The sequence below is a fragment of the Macrotis lagotis genome, chromosome 1 (assembly GCF_037893015.1).
Source record: "Macrotis lagotis isolate mMagLag1 chromosome 1, bilby.v1.9.chrom.fasta, whole genome shotgun sequence".
In the NCBI taxonomy this organism is placed as follows: Eukaryota; Metazoa; Chordata; class Mammalia; order Peramelemorphia; family Peramelidae; genus Macrotis; species Macrotis lagotis.
The window spans coordinates 514,847,337-514,868,486 of NC_133658.1; the positions used below are offsets into that span (position 1 = coordinate 514,847,337).

General features: G+C 31.7%; 2 protein-coding genes across 13 annotated transcripts in view; one reads left to right on the plus strand and one right to left on the minus strand.

The window, feature by feature from the left end:
- CASK (calcium/calmodulin dependent serine protein kinase) overlaps positions 1–21,150 on the plus strand; it is a 466,034-nt gene that overhangs the window by 259,227 nt on the left and 185,657 nt on the right. The gene's annotated exons all lie outside the window — the stretch shown is intronic.
- Positions 2,096–13,632, minus strand: GPR82 (G protein-coupled receptor 82). The gene is made up of 3 exons (XM_074214162.1): positions 13,005–13,632; positions 9,858–10,185; positions 2,096–3,767 (listed from the first exon to the last, which is right to left on the minus strand). Exon 3 carries the CDS (start codon positions 3,765–3,767, stop codon positions 2,724–2,726), a length of 1,044 nt encoding a protein of 347 aa, XP_074070263.1. The 5' UTR covers positions 9,858–10,185; positions 13,005–13,632; the 3' UTR covers positions 2,096–2,723.

Below are 21,150 nucleotides of genomic sequence, written 5' to 3' on the forward strand. Positions count from 1 at the left end.
GAGGGGGGAAACATGAATGCCTGGGAGAACAGGAAGTGTCTTGTGTAAAACTTAGAAGGTGGGCTAAGTATGAAAAGAAACAAGTAATTCCAAGAAGCAAAAGTTGAACCAATTTCATTTCAGGAGATGCCTGGAAATGACATGGAAAAGGACATCTCAAATGTGAAGAACTACAGGAAGGAAGGCAATTTTGTTTGGGCCTTAGAGTTACATAGAAGGCTAGAAAGGTCCCATGTATAAGTGCAGGAATTGGAATGAAAAGGATTCTAAACCAGATTTTATAAAGACTTGGAAGGATAAATGGATAGGGTGAGAGTTTGCAGTTATAAGGCTTGTTGTTTTGTTCTTTAAATTTTTTTAGTTTTGATTTTTTTAAACAATTACAGAAGAATTACCATTCAAACTTTTTTCTTGCAGCTAGCAGTGTTCTGTTGAATTTGTTAAATTGAATAGTTGCCAAAGTTATATAATACTTATAGATATCATTAGCTATTTAGAAAAATTTTAGTTCAATAAATGTGTAAAAAGAATTTACTTTTTAAAAAAGAATTGAAGTTTATAATTATATTTTTATGTATATACACATAAATACATGCAAAAAAGTAACAATTACTTTTAACAAATAACGGTAGGAAATTTGTACAATAAAATTTCATAATTACATTTGTAGATTTGAAAAGCAGTTTGATTAAATGTCAAGAATTATTTCACAAATTTGTAAAATAGTTTTCAACCATTGAAGATTATCTTTTAGTAAATTACTCCAGTAGCTTTTTCTGACTAAAAATAAATTTACATACAATGCATAATTATTCAAAACCCAGAAACAAATAGATCAGTTTCAGAGGTAGGCTCTGAAAAGCATAGAAGAGGTAGGAAAGTATTCTAGGTATATAGAGTAGTTTGCACTTTGTGAGATAGGTGCATCAAATTTAGAGGAGGAACATAAGTTTGTGAAAGGAAATAGTATGAAGTAATACCGAAAAGTTAAGTGAGAATGAAATTTTGGAGGACCTTAAATATCAGCCTGAGGAATGTTTTTTTTTTAAATAAATAATAGCAAACCTTGGGAGATCCTTTAGAAATTTAATGATGGTTAATTTGAAATCCCAACAGTTTAGGGTTTCTTCTTGCACATCATACCCCTTACTATAAATGTGCAATTCACACCCCAATAATTTGATTTATTGGTTTGGTTCTCTATAATACCAAAAGACTAGTAGTAACAGTTGTTGCTATTTGTATTCAGAATAATTATTTCTCTATCTGGAGATGGATACCATTTTTTTTATCACAAGTTCTTCTGAATTGTCTTAGATCTTTGAATTGATCAGAATAGCTGAGCCTGTCATATTTGATCATCTCTATTATATTGCTGTTGTTTGCAATGTGTTTTTGTTTCTGGTCACTTCACGTAACATCAGTTCATATAAAGCTTTCAGGCTTTTCCATAACCATACTGCTTGTCATTTCTTAAAGTAAAAATAGTATTGTGTTATAATCATAAAATGCTTGTTCAGTGATACCCCAGTTGTTAGGCATCCCATTTCCAAACCTTTACTACCACAAAAAGAGCTGCTATGAATATTTTTGTACATATAGATTCTTGTCTTTGTCCTTTTTTTAAAAAATTTCATTTGGATCCGGACCAGTGCAATTGCTGGGTCAGAGTATGCAGTTTTATAGCCCTAAGGGCATAGTTCCAAATTGTTCTCCAGAATGGTTGTACCTATTCCCAACTCCCTATAGTAAATTAGTGTTCAGTTTTTTTCATATCCCCTTCAGTGTTTGTCGTTTCCTTTTTCTATAATGTTAGCCGATCTGATAAGTGGGAGGTAGTGCCTCACATTTGTCTTAATTTTTATTTCTCTAATCAGTATTGCTTCAGAGCATTTTTTCATGGCTCTAAGATAGCTTTGATTTCTTCTAAAAGCTGTTCAAATCTTTTAACTATCAGTTAGATCATGACTCATATATATATATTTAGATATATATGTGTGTGTGTATATATATACATATATATGTGTATATATATATATATATATATATATATATATATATATATATATATATATTTGAGAAATTAGACGTTTATCAGAGAAACTTGCTTTATTTTTTTTCCTGGTTTACTCCTTTACTTTTAATCTTGGTTGCATTGGTTTAATTTAATGAAATCAGAATTATTTACCATGGTCCTCTCCATTTCATTTTGTCATAAAAGCTTCTCTTATTCATAGATGTAATACAAGTTAAGTTTCCTGTGCTCCTCTAATTTCCTTATAACATTCTTTATGTTAATCATGTTCACATTTTAACTATATCTTGGTAAATGGTGTGAGATGTTAAAAACCAAACTATTCTTATGAGAATCTCTATTCCAAACTCCCAAGAGTTACAGACAGACTTGTTTTTGTGAACCTTTTTGTTGGCAGGCATAGGGGATTGGGTTCTATTTAGTTAAACACTTTGTAAGTAGAAGTATTAAATTATCTTTGTTTCATTTTTGTGTGGAAACTTTGAGTCTAAAAATAACCACAGGCTCTGCTCTTTATAGTAGAAACCACAACTACATATTAAATTTTGTTGTATAATGTTGTTAAATTACTTTTTGCACCTCATTGTATCAGCAGAGCTATAAGTTACTAATCATTCAATTTATCTTTGAGGTTTACATGTGTATTTTTCTCATTTCCATGGTAGATTTGATGCAAAGATCAATTGCTTTAATGTGGTGAATTGCCCTTTCTAAAGAGATCATACAGTGTCTTTTTAAATGTTTTATCTATTAAAAGGAATAAAATAGGATCTGTGCTACTCCTAGCAGCAGCAAGACAGATGAGGAAATTTTTTATTTCCACTAAATAGTCCATTGTTTGGCTTTCATGTATTTTGTTTAGAGCATAAAAAATGGGTACAAAGATAGTATATGGAAGAAAGCAAACTATCAGGAGAAATTGAATGACTAAAAGATGTCTTTTTACTGAACAATAAATTGAATATTTCTTTGTAATAGATGTGCTTTTCCTTATTTTTCCCAGATACTTGACAAAAGAATAATATGACAACACTACCACTAAGAAACAAAAACCAACAAATGCAGTTCCAACAAGTCTTGCAATCTGAGGAATGTCACGACCATATTCTGTCTCTTGACTATAGCACATGGTCCCATTTTTTGAATAAACAGAGTTATAAATAGTAATTGGAATTATTGTGACCACCACAGCACCCCATATAAAGCAACACAACTTTTTGGCAAAGTTGGGCTGACAGAATTTTTTTAGTATGTGTCCATAAAATATTTTTTCATAGAATGAGGCATTTTCTTCTTGAGGACTGTCCTTTTTCATGAGGGTAGCATAACGGCTTATGGCGATCCAACTTAAGGTGGTAAGACTAACAAACATACTGACATGCAGGAACAAAGTGCCCAAAAAATTGACTACCTTACATTCTGCGGAATCATATCCCCACTGGTCTCCTTCCACGAAGTAGGCACTCATGAAAGGCATAGCACTGCATACAAGCAAATTTGCAGTCACAAGATTCATTAAGTATATGTGTGTTGATGTTTTTCTTGCAATTTTTCTTAAAAACACCCATTGTGAAAGTATGTTTCCCAAAAGTCCTAGAATGCATAAAAAGGTATAAATGATAGGTAATACAATTAAAGAGGCCACTGATGGTTTAATTGGATTTTGATGGATGAATTGATATGTTGAATTGGAATCCATTTGTACCAAATTTTCTTGAACGTGGTACAGCATCTGGAAAAGAATTGTTAGAGTTGAGTTTGTATTATAGTTTTGAAATATATATTTTGAGAAAATAGTATATCAATTATGCTACTAATAAAATAGATGAAAAGCATCAGTGTTTTCTTTATACCAAGTTGTTGAACCGAATGAAAAACAACTAACCAAGCTCTTATTGTAATGGAAATTGCCCATATGTAAAACAAAATTTTAAATGCAGTATTTGTTATTTTGTAGGAAATAAATTTTATAATAATTAATGGTAGTAAAAATTTCTTTTTTCTTGAACAATAGTAACTGTTTAAAGGTACATATTATGGTAGATTTTCAATAATCAGAGGCCACATCTGATTCAGTTTAAGAAGTACTTATAATTTAAACTTTTAAAATAATTAAATAAAATTTTATTTTAAAAAATATTACAAAAAATTTTATAAATAAAATTCATAAATGTTATTGTATAATATATAATGTAGTATAAATATTATATATGAAGAAAATAGAAAATAAATTTTTAAAAATATATTTAAATAATTAAAAATTAAAAGAAATACAACTCAAAACAGCAAACATTTGTTGAACAAATGTAATGCAATTCTGTTACTTTCAAAATGTAAGTTGTTAATAATAGAAAGTTTACAAAAAGTGATGCCATAAGAAGGTGCTTCAGGATGACTGACATTAAATGAAGCCTTTCACCAATCCCCACATTATCTAATACACCTGTCCTCTGCCCCATCCCAGCTATACAACTATAATTAAATCACTATGTTCATGGCTACTGGAAAGGACCTCCCAACTCCCTTATGATTCCACTCACCATATATGTGACTTTCCTAAACAAAATACTCCTCTGAGTATACCACTCCCATATTTATATAGTTTCCATTATTAGAATAGATGCTCCATGAAAACCAGGGTCTGGATTCCCTATTGTATTTATATCCCCAGGGCTTAACAGAGTATTTTATTTCACAGAATAAGCAAGGATATATTAGTTAAGACAAATATTAAGCTATTTTTTTTCCTTATAACATCCCTTTTTATAGTTTGAGTATATACTTCAGTCCTGAAGAGCAGAAAATGGTGTAGTTCCTAAATTGAGTTCTAATCTGAAACAGGGGCAATATATAAATCCACAAAGATAATGAAGAGGCCTACTCAGTTACAGTACATATATTGCCCACAAATATTCTTAATACTTTTCCTAAAAATCTAATTTTAAAATCTAAAATTACTCCTACTCTTCTAATGGTTAGTATGTCTATTGAAATATTTTAGGTTTTTCTTTTTTAGGTTTTTACAAGGCAAATGGGGTTAAGTGGCTTGCCCAAGGCCACACAGCTAGGTAATTATTAAGTGTCTGAGACCAGATTTGAACCCAGGTACTCCTGACTCCAGGGCCGGAGCTTTAGCCACTGCACCACCTAGCCACCCCCAATTTGAGGTTTTTCAAAGAATAGTTTTAATCATAACAGTGGATATGTACATTTTTTTTTCTTCTCATTTGCTTCAAAGACCATACAAGAATCCCTGGAGCATTGAACTGTATGTCTTAGATCCTGGCTCCTCTACTCTTGTTATAGAATACTAAAAAATAGTTGATTAGAAAAGACAGAGGATACAACCAGTAGGAATAGAAAATTTGAACTGAGGCCTTTTAAAAGGAGCAGGGAGAATAAAAATTTGACCTACAGTCAATATCCCTATTTATTAATTATAACAGTATATCTTTTTTAAATAACATGTGAAATACTTTGCAAATCTCAAAGTACTATCTGAAATTTGATCATTATAAAATACTTTAGCTCCTTTAGTTTGTTAAAGAATTCACTTCTAAAATTTTATTCTCAAATAAAAAAAAGATGACACTATAATCATATTCATATATATATATATATATAGTTTTTTGCAAGGCAGTGGGGTTAAGTGGCTTGCCCAAGGCCACACGACTAGGTAATTATTAAGCGACTGAGGCCGGATTTGAACTCAGGTACTCCTGACTCCAAGGCCAGTGCTCTATCCACTGCGCCACCTAACCGCCCCTATATTATCTATTTTTTGATTATTTAGTATTTGAGAAAATAGTAATGCTTCCATGTCTTACATTAAAAATATTCTAGTTTCTAAAATTATACTCTTGTTAAAGCAGGTAGGCAGGAAACATTTACCAAGCACTTATTATGGGCTTGCATTTGACTGAGGGCCAAGCAAAAAAAGAAACACAGTCCCTCCCTTCAAGGCATTTATATTCTAATGGAGAAAAAAAAACAGCACTCAAAAAGAAAATGATAAGAAGAGGAAAGAAGGTGGCAAAATTCAGAGGGCATTTTTGAGGGAACTGTCAAAACATCAAAGAGCTTAAAGGCTAATTCAGTTCAGCAAATATCTTTTTCAGTGTCTACTGTCTCCAGAAACTGCTAAGCAAACTTTAGTTTATGCACTTTTTCCATTGACATTGATTCAAATAATATTACTATCTTCATATCTTGTTTTAATCAAAGGATTCATCATCTTATATTCAACCTTAGGTGATGTTATGTCTTCAGACTGAGTCTAATCTTCAAAAGACATATGTTATCTACCACTGTTTGTTTTATTCCAAACCTTGTAAATTTGGAGTGGAACAGAACTGGTACCCCACCAGCATAATTTTGGGGGGAACTTGGGATTGGTCAGAGTAAAACTTCATTGGAAGAAAATAATTTGATCTAAATAGTAGATGTATAATGCTCTTTTCAGAAAACAGGAAATTAACTGATTAAAGTTCAAAATACTGTTCTGCTAACAGATTCAAGTTTAAAATATATTCATTTCTACTTATGTACTTAGAACAAGAATCAAATTTGCCGAATTTGACCTGTTGCCTATTTTTGTACAGCAGTCTTGAAAATGTTCTTATTTTTAGCTTTTTGGACATATTAAAAAAATTTGGAAATCCTAATTTGGCCCTCAAGCCATAGTTTGCTAACCCCTGTTTTCAGCTTCTTTTATTTATTCTAACCAAGAATTAGATAACTACTCTACCAATACATCCATATATGTTCTAGATCAGAATATTAACTTTGGAATTTATATCTGGAAAATTATTGAGGAACCTCAACTGAGGTTATATAAATCTATCATAGCCTTTGAGATTTTGAACCTGAATTCTATTGTCAGACAATTAAATAAAATTATGGTTATATTAAATCTAATCTATAATAATAATAATAGTTGATAAAAAGCATTGTATAATTTTCAGATCATTTTATACACATTATCATTTGTGTTTATTCCTCATAATATAAGATAAATATTATTATAAGTGTTTTTCCCATTTTACAAATTGAGAAATTGAATCTCATTGAGCCTAAGGGACCACATAGTCTTTTATATAGTAAGTGTTTGAGGTTTATATATTCAGCTTTCTTCCTACCGTATTATGCCACCTCTCAATCTTTAATTTGATTGGTTTAGAAATCACAAAAATTTGAAATGAACATATTCTTAACTTAAAATCTAAATCTCTATTATAAATTGACTTTGATTTTACTTGTATGGTTCAGTCTTTTTTTTTAATTTGATGTTGGGAATATCTACATCAAATTGTGTTAAATCATGCTTTTATAATAATAGTTTGCATGGATAGTAATTTGAGATTTTTAAAAGTGCTTTACATGTAGTGCCTCATTTAATCCTAATGTCCCCATTTTGTAATATTGAAATTGAGGCAGACAAAACTGTCACACAGATAGTAGGCATCTTGAACACATTAGCTAAGATTGCTTCTGCCTACAAATATTCCTACGTCCCCCAACTTTTTAGAATACCTCTTCATTCTGCAGTGCCATCACAGCCAGACTGCCAGAAAGACTAGTCTAGAAACCATCACCCATTTGTATTCACTTACCAATTGAGTATACCTTCTAGCTTTGCCAGGCTTCTGGGGTTGCTTTCTCTAGTTACTGCGTCTCATAAGTTTTAAATCCATTGACTTATTTTTTCTCATTCCTCAGTTTACTTGCTTGCTCTGAAGTTTTAGACATTAGAACAGATTCCATAATACTGATTTCTTAGTTCTTTTGCCTATTTCCTTCTTATATTAGTCTCTAATAGAACACCATCCACTAGCAAACCTAGTTCCCCATTAGGACTATCCTAATCTTTTTCTCTACTCTTTCCTAATATTGTCATCAGCTTCTATAAATTTCACTGATCACATCCACTCAGAAGACTCCTAGATCTATATATCCTACCAAGTTCTTTTCTCAATCCCAGTTCTATGTATCTAGTCACTTGGCAATTCTGGTTAATTCTACCTTCCCAGGATCTCTTACATCTGCCTCTTCTTTCAGTTTATAAGGCCTTGGCCCATCAATCACCTCTCACCTGATCTAACACAGTAATGTTCCAACTCATCTCCTCTCTTCTCCTAGCCATTTTTTAGACAGCTGTACAATTAGTAGATTACTGTTAGCTAAAACATAGATCTAACCCTATCACACCCTGGACACAAATCTCATTTCCTTATTGCCTCCAGGATACTCTATTACCTAATTAGTCTTGTATTTATTAAAGGGGCTGTAGTGTTGGACCCACCTACTTTTTTAGACCCTCCATTTCATTTACTATCACCCATACCTTTCCAGCTAAACAGTGACCTTGTTTTCTAAACTCAGTTTTCCATCTCTCCCCCTCCATGCCTCTGTGTCCCTATGCCTGTGTTGCACACCATTCTCACTTAGCATTTTAGAATTCCTGATTTTCTTCAAGATGTAGCTCAAAAGCCACCTCTTCTGAAAAGACTTTTATGGTACTCTGACTTGTAACTACTCTCTTCCTTCTGAAATTACCTTATTTTTATTTTTCTGTGAAACTGTTCTGTTTTTCCAGTAGAAAATAAGCTTCTCAGAGACAGACAAATTTTTCTTTATCTCCTTAGTGACTAACACAATACTCGTCTTTGAACATAATACTTAATAAATGTTTACTGATCTGATTGTCTGGAGATATTGCTGCTTCATTCATTAAAGAGAATCTTATAAGTGAAATCATATGTGGGACTACTCACTAACTTTGTGACTTTACTTCCCTTTTAAAACAAGAAATATCAGGAAATGAAGGAGACATTGGTATATAGTAGGAAGAGTGCTAGACTTAAAGGCAGGAGATACCTGGCTTTAAACTTCCCTCTAACCCCTACTAACCATGAGACCAGGGGCAAAATACTGAATCCCTCTCTATGGTTAAGGGTCTTTGTCTGTATAATGGGTGTACTAATGTAGAATCTACCCTAGTAGGTGATTAAAGTGTTTTTGCAAACCTTAAAAGTACTCTAAAAAGTATTGTAAGAAAGAGAGGGAAATGGTATTGGTAAGTTCTGTCGAACGAAGTTCGGTTTGGTGTACTTTTACTTATAAAAAAGAGCATCTGCAATGTATAGCATGGAAACAATGTAAAGACTAATAGACTGCCATCTTTGGGGATGAGGGGAGGGAATAGAGGAAAAATTGGGGGAAAATTGTAAAATTAAAAAATAAATTAATTACATTTTTTTTAAAGGAGCATCTGAATTAATACCTTTTAAAGCTTTTTGAAGATTGTAAAGAGAAGAAGAAAGTTTGTATAATTTTTCAACATGAATTGAACATCAGACTAATGTTTTAAGCTTCATCCTATTCTTTTTCATTTAAAAAATGTCAAATGAAAATTCTAATACAAAGGGAGAAAAATTTTTATCATCTTATATAAAAATATATACATTTTTATCATCTTATATAAAGTATAAGAGCAAGTTGTACAAATTATTTCTAATAAGAGGTTTTTTTGTTCATGTTTCTACTGTAAGAAAATAGTAACATGTCATCACATTGTTTGACTCATAGTACTTAAAAAGTTCTTTTTAATTGAATTGAATCATGTGATATAAAAACCATAAGAGTTCCAATACTTTTTTGAATTATTAGTTTCAAATTGAACTCTTTTAATTTTGATGACATTTTAATTTTATAACATAATTGGTATCTTTAATGACAGTCCTTAAGAGATCTAAAAAATTTTACTTTTCAGTATTTTCAGTATTTTTATTTTCTAATAGATAAATTAGAAAATTTACCTTACCTGTAGGAGATGCTGTTATTTAGATTCAATAATGATGAATTTCAAACTTCAATTTCTCCAGGCACTGTTAGAAAATTCTTGTATTTCAAAAAAGTGCAGGCAAATTCTTTCATAATTCCATTATATTTAGTTTCTCAGAAGATTGAGGTATTCTAAATCAGATTGTTTATAAAAAAACAAACAAGCCCAGAACCTAAATTGCAGTATACAAGTCCAATATTTATAGGAATTGTTGTAATGATTGAAAGCAAATCTATTTTAGTTCCTTTTAAGTCTGAGGAAGTTAATAGACTGTAGTTCCTTGTTGGTTATCTTAAGTTCTGGTTATCTGCAATTAAAAAAAAAGCCAGTTAATAGCTGTTTAATAGTGGAACCAGATAGTTTTATACAGAGAAAAAAAATTCTGTACTTTGGATGGTCTTGTTGTGACTAGTTATAGAGGGAACTAGTCACAAATGTGAAGGGGATTTAAGTTGTAATCCATCCCCACAAAAGTAAGTTAATTTGAAGCAGATGTCCAATTGATAACTGCTCATTAGCATTATTCTTGTACTTGCAGGACACTTTCCTCCCCCCCCCCCCCATGACCAAACATACCAAAAGAGCTTTGCCATTTTCTTCCATAGGGAATGAAGGCAACCAGAGAACTTCTTCAGGCTCACACAGCTAGTACATGTGAGAAACCTGATTTGAATTCAACATTTCTCAAATGAATCTTAGGAGTCTCTAGCTGTGTCAATTTATGTGTGTGTGTGTGTGTGTGTGTGTGTGTGTGTGTGTGTGTGTGTATGCGCACACACACACACACACACACACATATATATATATATATATATATATATATATATATATATATATATATTAATCTTCATTAAAGAAAAAGTTGCCTAGGTTAGACTGTGGTTATAAAAAGTTAGAGGCAGGAGTATTAGTAATCTAATAGTGAATTAATAAAGCCTCCATCCAGTTTCCCAAATGAAGGCCACCAAATATGTAAATAAATACAACAGGAAAGCTCTGTCTAGTAACAAGCACTGCCCTGAGAGAATTTACAAATGAGGGAACTTAAACCTTTATAATTTGCCAATAAATACTTTTCTCAGAGATCTTGTGTCCTAAGTCTTTTTTGCTTCATAGGGTTCCACATTTTATTAATTTAAATTGCATTTACTTGTTTGCTGAATTATACATTTAAATTAAGGTAATAATTTGCCATTTGAAATTTTAAAAATTCTTTTATTCTCCATAATTCCAATAACTTTTGCATGCCGTTTTTATAATTTTCTTTTCCCCTAATATTTTTCTTCGACAGAAAGGGCAGTATTCTTCACCAGAACCTAAGCCCTGATAAGTGCGTTATTCAGTCTCATTGATTACAGTTAGTAGCTGTCACTTTCCTAAAAGGATTGCTTAAATAAAAAGATCATTCCCAAGAGTTGAGTGCAGTTAAGAAGATCATGAGTTGATATTTGAAAGATAGTATTTATTCTAAAGCTTTCTTTATTTTCAAATTTCATGTTGGGGGGGATGGGAGTTCACTTTTGTATGCCCCTTTGCATATTTCCACACTAGTTTAGAGGTGCATTATTTTAACTTGAGGCCAGAAAAAGGTAATATAGGAGAAAAGGAAATGTTCCATGCATATAGATGTGGAGGAAATATTTCATCATATGGATTCAAGGGAAAAGTACATTCCCAGTACAGCTCTAAAAGAAAGCCATTGAAGATTTTTTGAACTAAGGGGAGGAGGAATCAGAGAGGGTGTGAGAACATTTTAAAAGGTCCATAGAAAAGATAATGAAAGTGTAAAAAGAGTTAGCAGTGTAGGTTGAGAGGAGGGGACAGATGCAAGTGAGATTGTAGACTCAGGATTATATGAGAGTCAAAGATGACTCCAAGGTTACAAGGCTGGGGAAATAGTGATGCTAGAAGCATAAATGAGGAAGTTAGAAGAAGATAGGTGAGAGGAAAGTATGATGAGTTTAATTTTGAACTTGTTGAATTTAAGATAATCAGTCCTGAGAGAGTTTAAGAATCAATATATAGATTTGGGGTCTGTAGAAGCAATAAAGACATGAGAATAAATGGGATCACTCAGAGAACAAGTGAGGTTAGGGGTGGGAGGAAGGTGATTTGTCACATTTCTTTAGGGAACAGAAGGAAGAGGAGATTGAATTGGCAGAGACCAAGAAATGACCAAACAGGTAGGAGTATTATTAACATTTACTAGATAAACTGAAAGGTCACACAGACTAAGGACTGTGAAGGAATTTAGCAATTTGAAAAGTAATTTATGACCTGTAGCCAGTAGAGTCATGGGATCAAAAGCCAGATTGCAAAGGTTTGAGAACTAATGAAATGGCAAAACAATGAGGAAGTTGGTAAAGGATAACAGTCACTTAAGTGTGCTCTAAGTCTCTACTTCATCCCCAAGACTGTGCTATATAAATCTTTTGAAAAAAGGAATTATATTAGTTCCAGACAAACCTTGGACAGAATCACTATCCTTAAAAAAAAAATAAAAAAAAAAGCTTAGAAGTCTATGAGACAAGATAGACATAGAGGAAATTAAAGTATTATATAATCTTAAATTTGTCTGTACAGTACAAAAAAAATGAAAATAAGAGCAACATATAATGTGATAATTGTGTACTACAGATAAGACCAAAACTTGTCTTTTGTGACCCAGATAATCCAGATTCAGGAGTATACATTCCATCTTTGTTTATTTTTGATTTCATAGGATCACAGTGACAGGGACTTATTGAAATTATCTAGCGCCCCCCCCCCTTTTTCATTTTATAGATTGTTACCTTTATCCAAGGTCATACAGTAGTAAAAACTAATTAGAACCAGATTCTCAGTCTGAACCCTGTACTCTGCTCACTAATCCCTTCCTGATATGTACATGGGTAGGAAAGTAAGATTTTTCTACAGTTTTTTTATTTTTCTTCGTGGAGGCTGGGGATAGGATTCACTAATGGGGAAAATCTCTGTGAAGTACTGTTTTGGTTAGTTCTTAGTATATTCAATACTTATCCAATTCCACATACATGTATTACTTGTTTTATTGTGCACAAGATACTGGGCTAGATCCAAGAATACAAAGAACAAACAGAAAATAGTCCCTGCCTTCAAGTGACTTACATTCTGAGGCCTCTGTTCAAATCCACTTCAAACAGTTACTGTGTGACTGGATGAATCATTTTATCTCTGTCTTGTTTTTGTCATCTATAAAGTGAGATATTAACACACTATACAAGGGTTATTGTGAGAATAAAATAAGTTGATACTTGTCAAACACTTTCATTATCCTTAAAGATCTGTAAAAATATTAGCTATTTTTAATCTCATCATTTTTGCCAAGTAAATAATTCACAACATTAGTGAATACAAACATGTACACAAAAAATTATGTAGATATATATGTGTGTGCATGTATAGAAAAATCTACCTTGAGGAAAGCAAAAGTACTAACAACTCAGAGAATCAGAAAGCAGTTCCCATTGAAAATAGCATCTGATTGGATCCTTAAAGGAAATCAGACATTTTTAAATATGTAGTTGAATTAGGGAATACAACATTCTGGTTATCAGAAGCAGCCTTTGTATGGCCTCAGAGATGAGACTGAGCACCTAATTCAAGGAACAGTGAATAGACCAATCTGGCTGGAATATAAAGGGGATAGGAGTCTGAGAAGTTTGTATTTTATCCTAAATGTGACAAGGTTCTTGTAACATTTACAGTCATTTTGACTGAGAAGTTCCACACAATCATTTTCTTTCCCCTTCTCTTCCCCCCCCCCCTTTTTGTGCCCCTAGTGTTTAGCACAGTGTTTGACATTTAATAGGCAACTAATAAATGTCTTTTGATTAATATAAAGCAACTGTAAGTAGAACTGTGTCAATAGATGGGTGATGGGTAAACAGTATTTATTTGTTCTGTTCTTTTGATACATAGAACTATAACTATTCAACTTCCATTGATTCAGTGAAGCTACTTAGTTGTGATAGAGACCCTGCCTTACATATAAAATAAATTCCCTGGCCATTTAAGTTACAGAAACTATATCTTTTCCCTCCTTTTATGAACTTAGATAACATAAAAAAAATACCATCGTGTTGAACTAAAGTTCTTGGTTTGGGATCTTGATTGTTTTCTTCAGTGAGAATTCAGAGATCTGTGAGTTATCCTAGTCTTTATTTTTATTGAATGTGACCTTAAAAATGACTTAATTCTCTGTTATTCAAATATAAAATAAAATTTTACTGTTTATCCTGTTTTTCTCATTGAATTTTAGAAAGGAAAAATGAAATTTAAGTTATTAAATTGAAAAAAAGAATACCTTTGAAGACATTTACTTAAAAATAAAATTTTGGAGCAATATTAAGAGATATTCTGAATTTAAAAAATGATGACATTTATAAAAGAATGAAAAAAAGAATGAACTTTTAACAAATACAGAGGGTAATACCAAGTTGTTGGATATCTTCAAATGTTGGTTAATTGGATTAATTTAAATTAATCTACTTGTAAAGAAGACCCAAAAAGCAATGGAAAAGTACATAGCCAGGATAAGTAAACTCTAGTGTATTGTTAGTGTTGATTTATACACCCTGAAGTGGCTTAAAAATAGTCAATCAATATCTAGTTGGAGGAGGAGATAAATCAGAGAAAAGTAATAACAGTCTTAGAACCACATTAATCCAAATCTAAAAGACTATTCCTTCATTTCTTATATTCACTGTAGAATTCAGTCTATGTGTAGGATAAGGTTTATAAGAGAATGTCGATAAATTTTTTGCAGGTTGAGAAAGGCATGGATAAGTTGTGATCTATACCCAATAGAAGGAATTGCCCACATCAATGATAATAAGGATTATAAAGTTCTCCATACTGGCAAAAAATTTCATGATGCCTCTGTACTGAAATTACTTCATCTATAAATGATTACAGTAAATTCTCATTTTAAATGATGAGAAATAACATTAAAGTACTTTTTAAATTGCTTTCTGGTGAATTAATATTTTTCCTAGATTTACCATACACATTTAATTGGTGGGCACTAAGAATATAATAAAATTAAAGTTCTTTAATGGAAATGATGAAAGGCAAGATCAGATTATTTTTTAAATCATATTTCAGTAGGCTTCACATACTGGTTGCAGTTAAATCAGGCATTTATTTACAAATAGTTAACTGCAAATGATTTGCAAAAGCATCTTGCAAAAATAGGGTTTTTTAAGTTTTATAATGCTAATTATAGTACTTCAACAATCTTGGCTTAAATGCTTTGTAAATTTAGTGACATTAAGTTTTTTGATTGAGGTGTTGAGGGTAGTGAGAAAAATTTTTTTTCTTGAGGACTGAGAAATAATGTTACAAATGTGGTAGGAAAATATGAATTGATAAGAATCAATATATAGTCATACTCAAATGGATCTTTTAACTCATAAATTTGGAAATTCTCTTTAACTATGTAACTTGCAACCCATTCGTGCCTTCCCATCCTGTGCACTTCTTGTTTATTCCTTTCATGAGCTCACCACAGGTATGCAGGAGGCTGTACTGTAGGGTCTCTCATCCCCCATTCTTCAGATTATTCGTCATGAAAATCAACATAAGTAGGCAAGAATGACAGCATTTCTCTGGCTAAAACATGAAGATAGATAGAAATTATAGAATGTCGGGCTCTTTGAAGGATCATATTTAGGAACATGGATTAGAGATTGGTTATCTCTTTGGGAAAGAAATGGGGATGACCTCCTGGGGTTCAGTAAATTACTTCAACAAATAGATTGGATGATAAAGATAAATAGAATAAATCTCAAATGATGATATTTAATGTAATCATTATATATGTTATTACATTAAAATAAAAAATACAAGTAAAGTGTTCTTTAGAGAAAAAACAATCATCTCTTAAATTAATGACACTGTACTAGTATTGTAAGGCAACAAAACACGAAAGAGTGAAAACATAAGTATTATGAGGAGGGCAGTGGAAAGATGAAAAGTAGATGTGGGCAGGCTAATAACATATAACCAATGAAGAATTAACAAAGAAAAGGGTAGAAGTAGACTTTTCTCTATCAGCCTTCCCTATGGTCTTTAAATGAAGAAAAGTCAGAGGCTGTTTTCATAAGATAAAGGGAAATATTGTATAAAGTCCTAGAATTGCTGTTGCATTAATTTGAGAAATAATAAAGGAGGGAGAATTAGCAAAGTGATTATTTTTTGCAAATGATTGGGTGTTTCACCTATATAATCCAAGAAATTCAGCTAGAAACCATTGAAACAATGTTTTCCATTAAATATCAGGAATAAATCAACCAAAAGCATCAGTGTCTTGTTTTGAAAACAAAATACAGTAGGTAGAAATAGCAAAAGAAATTTGAATCAGAATAACTATAGAATCTGGGAGTCCAAATTCCAACATACACAAAGGAGTAATATAAATAAAACTACAAAATATTCTCTAAAGAAATGAAGGATTTGAAGATATTTTTGTTTGCAGTTGTGTGGTGCTAATATATTAAAAATTATATTGATTATTTAAATTAAGTAAAAAAATTTAGTGCTATACCAATTAAACCATCAAAGGGTAACTATATAGTACTGGATAAAATATTAACAAAATTCATCTGGTGGAGCAAAAGGTCAATAATTTAAGGGAAATAGTGAAAAAATCAGAATAAAGAAGATATTTAGCACTATATTTAACTCTGCTGTATCATACTCTACCATACCACACTATTTTACTCTACTATAAAGCAATTATCTATGAAACTATTTGGTAAAATATTAGAAAAGTTGATCATTGGTAAAGATTAGGTAAATAAGACCCAGAAGCAATCCATCACAGTAATAAGTGTTGAGATAAAGACTTCCTATTCAACAATAACAGCAAAAAATTCTAGGAGAACTGGAAAGCAGATGGTCATAAAATAGGTTTAGAACAGTATTTCACATCTTATGCCAAAATAAGTTTCAAATTTTGTGGCCTAAAAAGATATAAAGGTTCACGTTATTTAAAAAAAATTAGTTCACAAATACAAATATCTTTTTTATTTAAGGATCGGGAAAAGGCCTTAACCAAATAAAAGTACAGAGATTATTTTTTTTTAAGAAATGTACACAAAATCAGTGCAATCAGAAAGGAAAGGTTACCATTTAACAGGGGGGGGAAATATTTGTACCAAATTTCTCTGATAGTCAGGTGTCCAGACAAACCAAAAAAGGAAGAACAAGAGTTAGATCCCAAAAGTTAATTTGGAAATCAAAACATTCACTTTAAGTTTTTATCATGAGAAAATAATCAACAAACATGAACATTTCCATATTCAAAAAAGTGTATTGCACAGGAATATGTATAAAATACAAACTTAAAGATATGTGCATATGTATCCATAATATGAATATGCACATATGAATTGTGTATGTATATACACACATGCTCTCATCTGAGTCCCTTTATGAACTTCATTTTGTTCTTTTCCATGTACTTTTAAATGTTTAGCTGTTACACTTTTTTTTATCAATAGATTTCTCACACCTTCCCACCCTAGAAGTCAAGCCAGAATCATGTCTCTGAAAAGTAAAACAAAATAAATTTGTGTTGTATATGTCTCAAAATGCATCTCATTTGCATTTCTAGTCTCTCACCTTTCTTTTAAGAGATGGGAGCATGCTTCATTATCCAGAGATATGTGGTAGGCCATTATATTGATCAGAGTTCTTAAGTCTTTTACATTGTTATGATCTTTGTATAAATAGTTCTCCTTATTCTGCTCACTTAGTTCATAAGTCTTCCCAAATAAATCTATCCTGTTCACCATTTCTTACAATGTAATATTATTCCAACACATTCATATACCCTAATTTCTTCAATCATTCCTCAATTAATTATATTTCCATTTCTTTCTTAGAGAAAAATGTTAAGACTATTTTTGTACATTTGCATCTTCTCCTTATCTTTTGAGTATATGCCTAATAGAAGTACTATTGGATCGAAGAATATGCATAGTTTACATTTTGGAGATATAGTTCCAACAGGTGGACCAATTCCTAAGTTCGTCAGTAGTATATTAGTGTCCTGGTATAAATCCAACTTGTTTTTAGTATATAATTTTTTTTTAAATCTTAGACTGATTAACATTTCATTATATTTTATCTTAGTAAACAGAAATATGTATATTATTTCCTAGCTCTAACTTATCTTTTCTTGATTTCAATATCAAAATGTTATATTTTCTTATAGAAAGTTTTTTAGGGTACAAGTTTTTGCCTATTTAAAAAATATGAAATTGAAGATAACTTTTTTTTTTAGTTTTTGATAGTATTGACCTATAAATTCATATGGTCCTGGAATTTTTGCCTGTGGAAAATCATTTGTGGTTTTTTCAATTTCTTTTTCTGAAATGGGATGCTTGGATTCCCTATTTCTTATTCTGATTATTTAGTTATTTCAGAGAATCTGTATTTTATATTTTTAGTTTTGTATATTTTGTTTTTATGTTTATTTTACTTTTTTCACTATTACATAGTCAAATACTTTTATCTAAATACTTCTATCTAAAATTATAAGTTAGAGAGAAAATAGTAACTTTCATTGATGAAGTGGCAGTTTCTTGAAGTTTCTTTTACCAGTGAAATCACAGATCCAATCTCTATTCCTAACTTTTGTTGTTTCATGATCTATGGTACCTTCAAACATAGTATATTTTCCCTATTTATCTCTTTTAACTATATTCATTTTTACTATTGCATGATACCTTTTGTACCTACTTTTAAAATTTAACTGAACATAATTAATTATTCATGTTTCATAAAAAATTCTTGTTTTTAAAAAATTGTTTTTAAATTTTACTCATTGATCCTTTTTGTGATTCTTGGGGGGGTGGTATCATTCCATTTATGTTTAGTTATGATCTTCAATTGTGTATTCTCTTTCATCATATCCTCCAGTATTCTTTCCTCTTTACAAAGTAGGAAGTAGAGAAAGAGGAAGGAATATGATCAGTCCTTGTAAAATAATTGAAATGTTCTAGTCTTGTTCTCTTTATTTCTTCATCAAGTTCAAGAATTTATCTGTTTCCAACACTTTTTTCTTTATTTTTAATCCCCCCATTAATAATCAGTTTTCCAAAGTGATAAGAAATATAAACCATTTAGAGTATTAGAAAGCATTATAAAGTTACAAAATATCATTTTGATCCTATTGCATATACTCTACCTTTCCTTCTACTCTTCCCCATTAATGCCCTGCATTTTAGCCACAACAGTCTGATAGATCTTCTCTGTGCCATATTCCTTTCTTTCTCTGAGACTCTCTTCTGCTATTCACTTTTCTTAGAATATACTCACTTTTCTCTAAGCTTATGAGTCCTTCAAAGCTCAGTTCAAATCCCACTTCCCTCACAAAGGTTTTAACATGTATTTATTTATTATCTAACATGTCCACATGTATTTCTTCTTTCTCTAAAACCTTGTAGCATTTGTTTTTGTCATTGCATTTGTCATTTACCTGAATATGCAATAATAGCTCCTTCCACTTGCACTGTTGAATCTTGTGTTTACATAGTTCTTTGCCTGTTGCCCCTCATTTCAATTATACGCTGTTCATCCTGCCACTCAGAGCTCCTAGAATGTAGTAACTAGCTCATAACTGACTGGCCCAGATTTTCCACCTCAATGTCAGTCAACAAGCATGCATTTGAGTCAGTGCCTTCTTTGTTCCAGACTCTGCCCTAACCTCAGCTCCTCCCTTCCATTCACCACATAGAACCAGTTGCCCAATCTTACCATTCTTTCTTCCACAGTGTCTCCCATCACACAGCCTTCAATAGTTACCATTTTTCACTCTGTAAATTCCCATGTCTTGTTTGGGGTCTTAGAATAGTCTCCTTTCCTCAAATCATTTCCTATTCTTCTTCACCTTTTAGATGGATACCAAAATGATACCACTAATAGAAATGTTTAATTATCAGTTATGTATCCAGTTTAACACCAGGGCATCTGTTATCTAGTAGGAAATATTTGGAGCAGAAGTGTATCCAGTAGATAGAGTGCAAGGCCTCAGATACTTCCCAGCTGGATAAACCCACACAAGTCTCTTATCCTCTGTCTCAGTTTCCTCATCTGTAAAATTTCCCACTCAGAGTAGGATGCTTGGCATAATACCAGTATATAGTGAGCTCCATATAAATGCTGTTGTTAAAACACTCTGTACCTTGACTCTGGAGGAGGGGGCAGAGGAATGGTAGTAATAAGGGAAATTTGGAATTCCTGTTCCAATATGTATTACTAGGTTTCTTTCTCTGAGCTGTTGCACAAGCTCTCTCCATTACCTGGAATGCACTCTTCTTAGCTCCTCATCTTGGGATCCTTGGTTTCTTTCTTTCAAAACTGAAGTCAAGTGTGAAGCCTTTTCTGGTATCCCATCTACAATGACTTCTTCCCTGTTCCCCAAAGTACTTTTTAAATCTGTTTTGCAAATAACAATATTTGTACGTGTTGTCTCCCCCTTTTGGATTGTAAGATCCTCAACAGAAATAGCCGCAGTGTCTAGCTTTGACTTAAAGTAAATATTTAATAATTACTTATTGATTGAATGTAGTATATTGATTATAGGAATTTCCATTAATAGGGCTGAAATTATGATTGGATTCAAAAGTAGAAAAGAGTATCATTGGAATAGCTTGTTAAGGTCTAAATAGGGCAAGTAGTAAATCTATTACAGGGTTTTTATAAACTGGAAAAATAGAGAATGTTAAAGTATGTGATTACTTAAATAATAGATTTGAGAGAATTATGTGATTGGCAGTTTTAGGAAGGCAATTAGATTAAAGTCAAAAATGGAAATTTCAGGTTTACAAGCTTAGAGATGGAGAGTTTCAAATGAGGAAGAGTTATATGGTCCCTTATCTATATAGCAATTTTTGAATTTTTTCTAGGGCAAGAACTTATAAGATTATAAACCACTCTTCCTGCTCCTAATCTTATGAATCTACAATTTGAAGACCTGAGCTTTTTTATACCATAATAAACATGAATAAATAGGTAGAAAGCAAGATAATAATAGCATGTGTTATCAGTTTTTAATAAACTGAGGTTATCTTAAGGTATCCTTGTAAGATTCCTCCAGTATTAACCTCCCCTAATTGCAGAAATTGTTACGTAGTGATATGGGAAAGTATCAAAAGACTAGATTTTTGATATGTGATAGATCTTAGTCAGATCTATTACCTGCTTTGCTTTAACTATAAAGCTTCCACTAATATGTGTGAATATA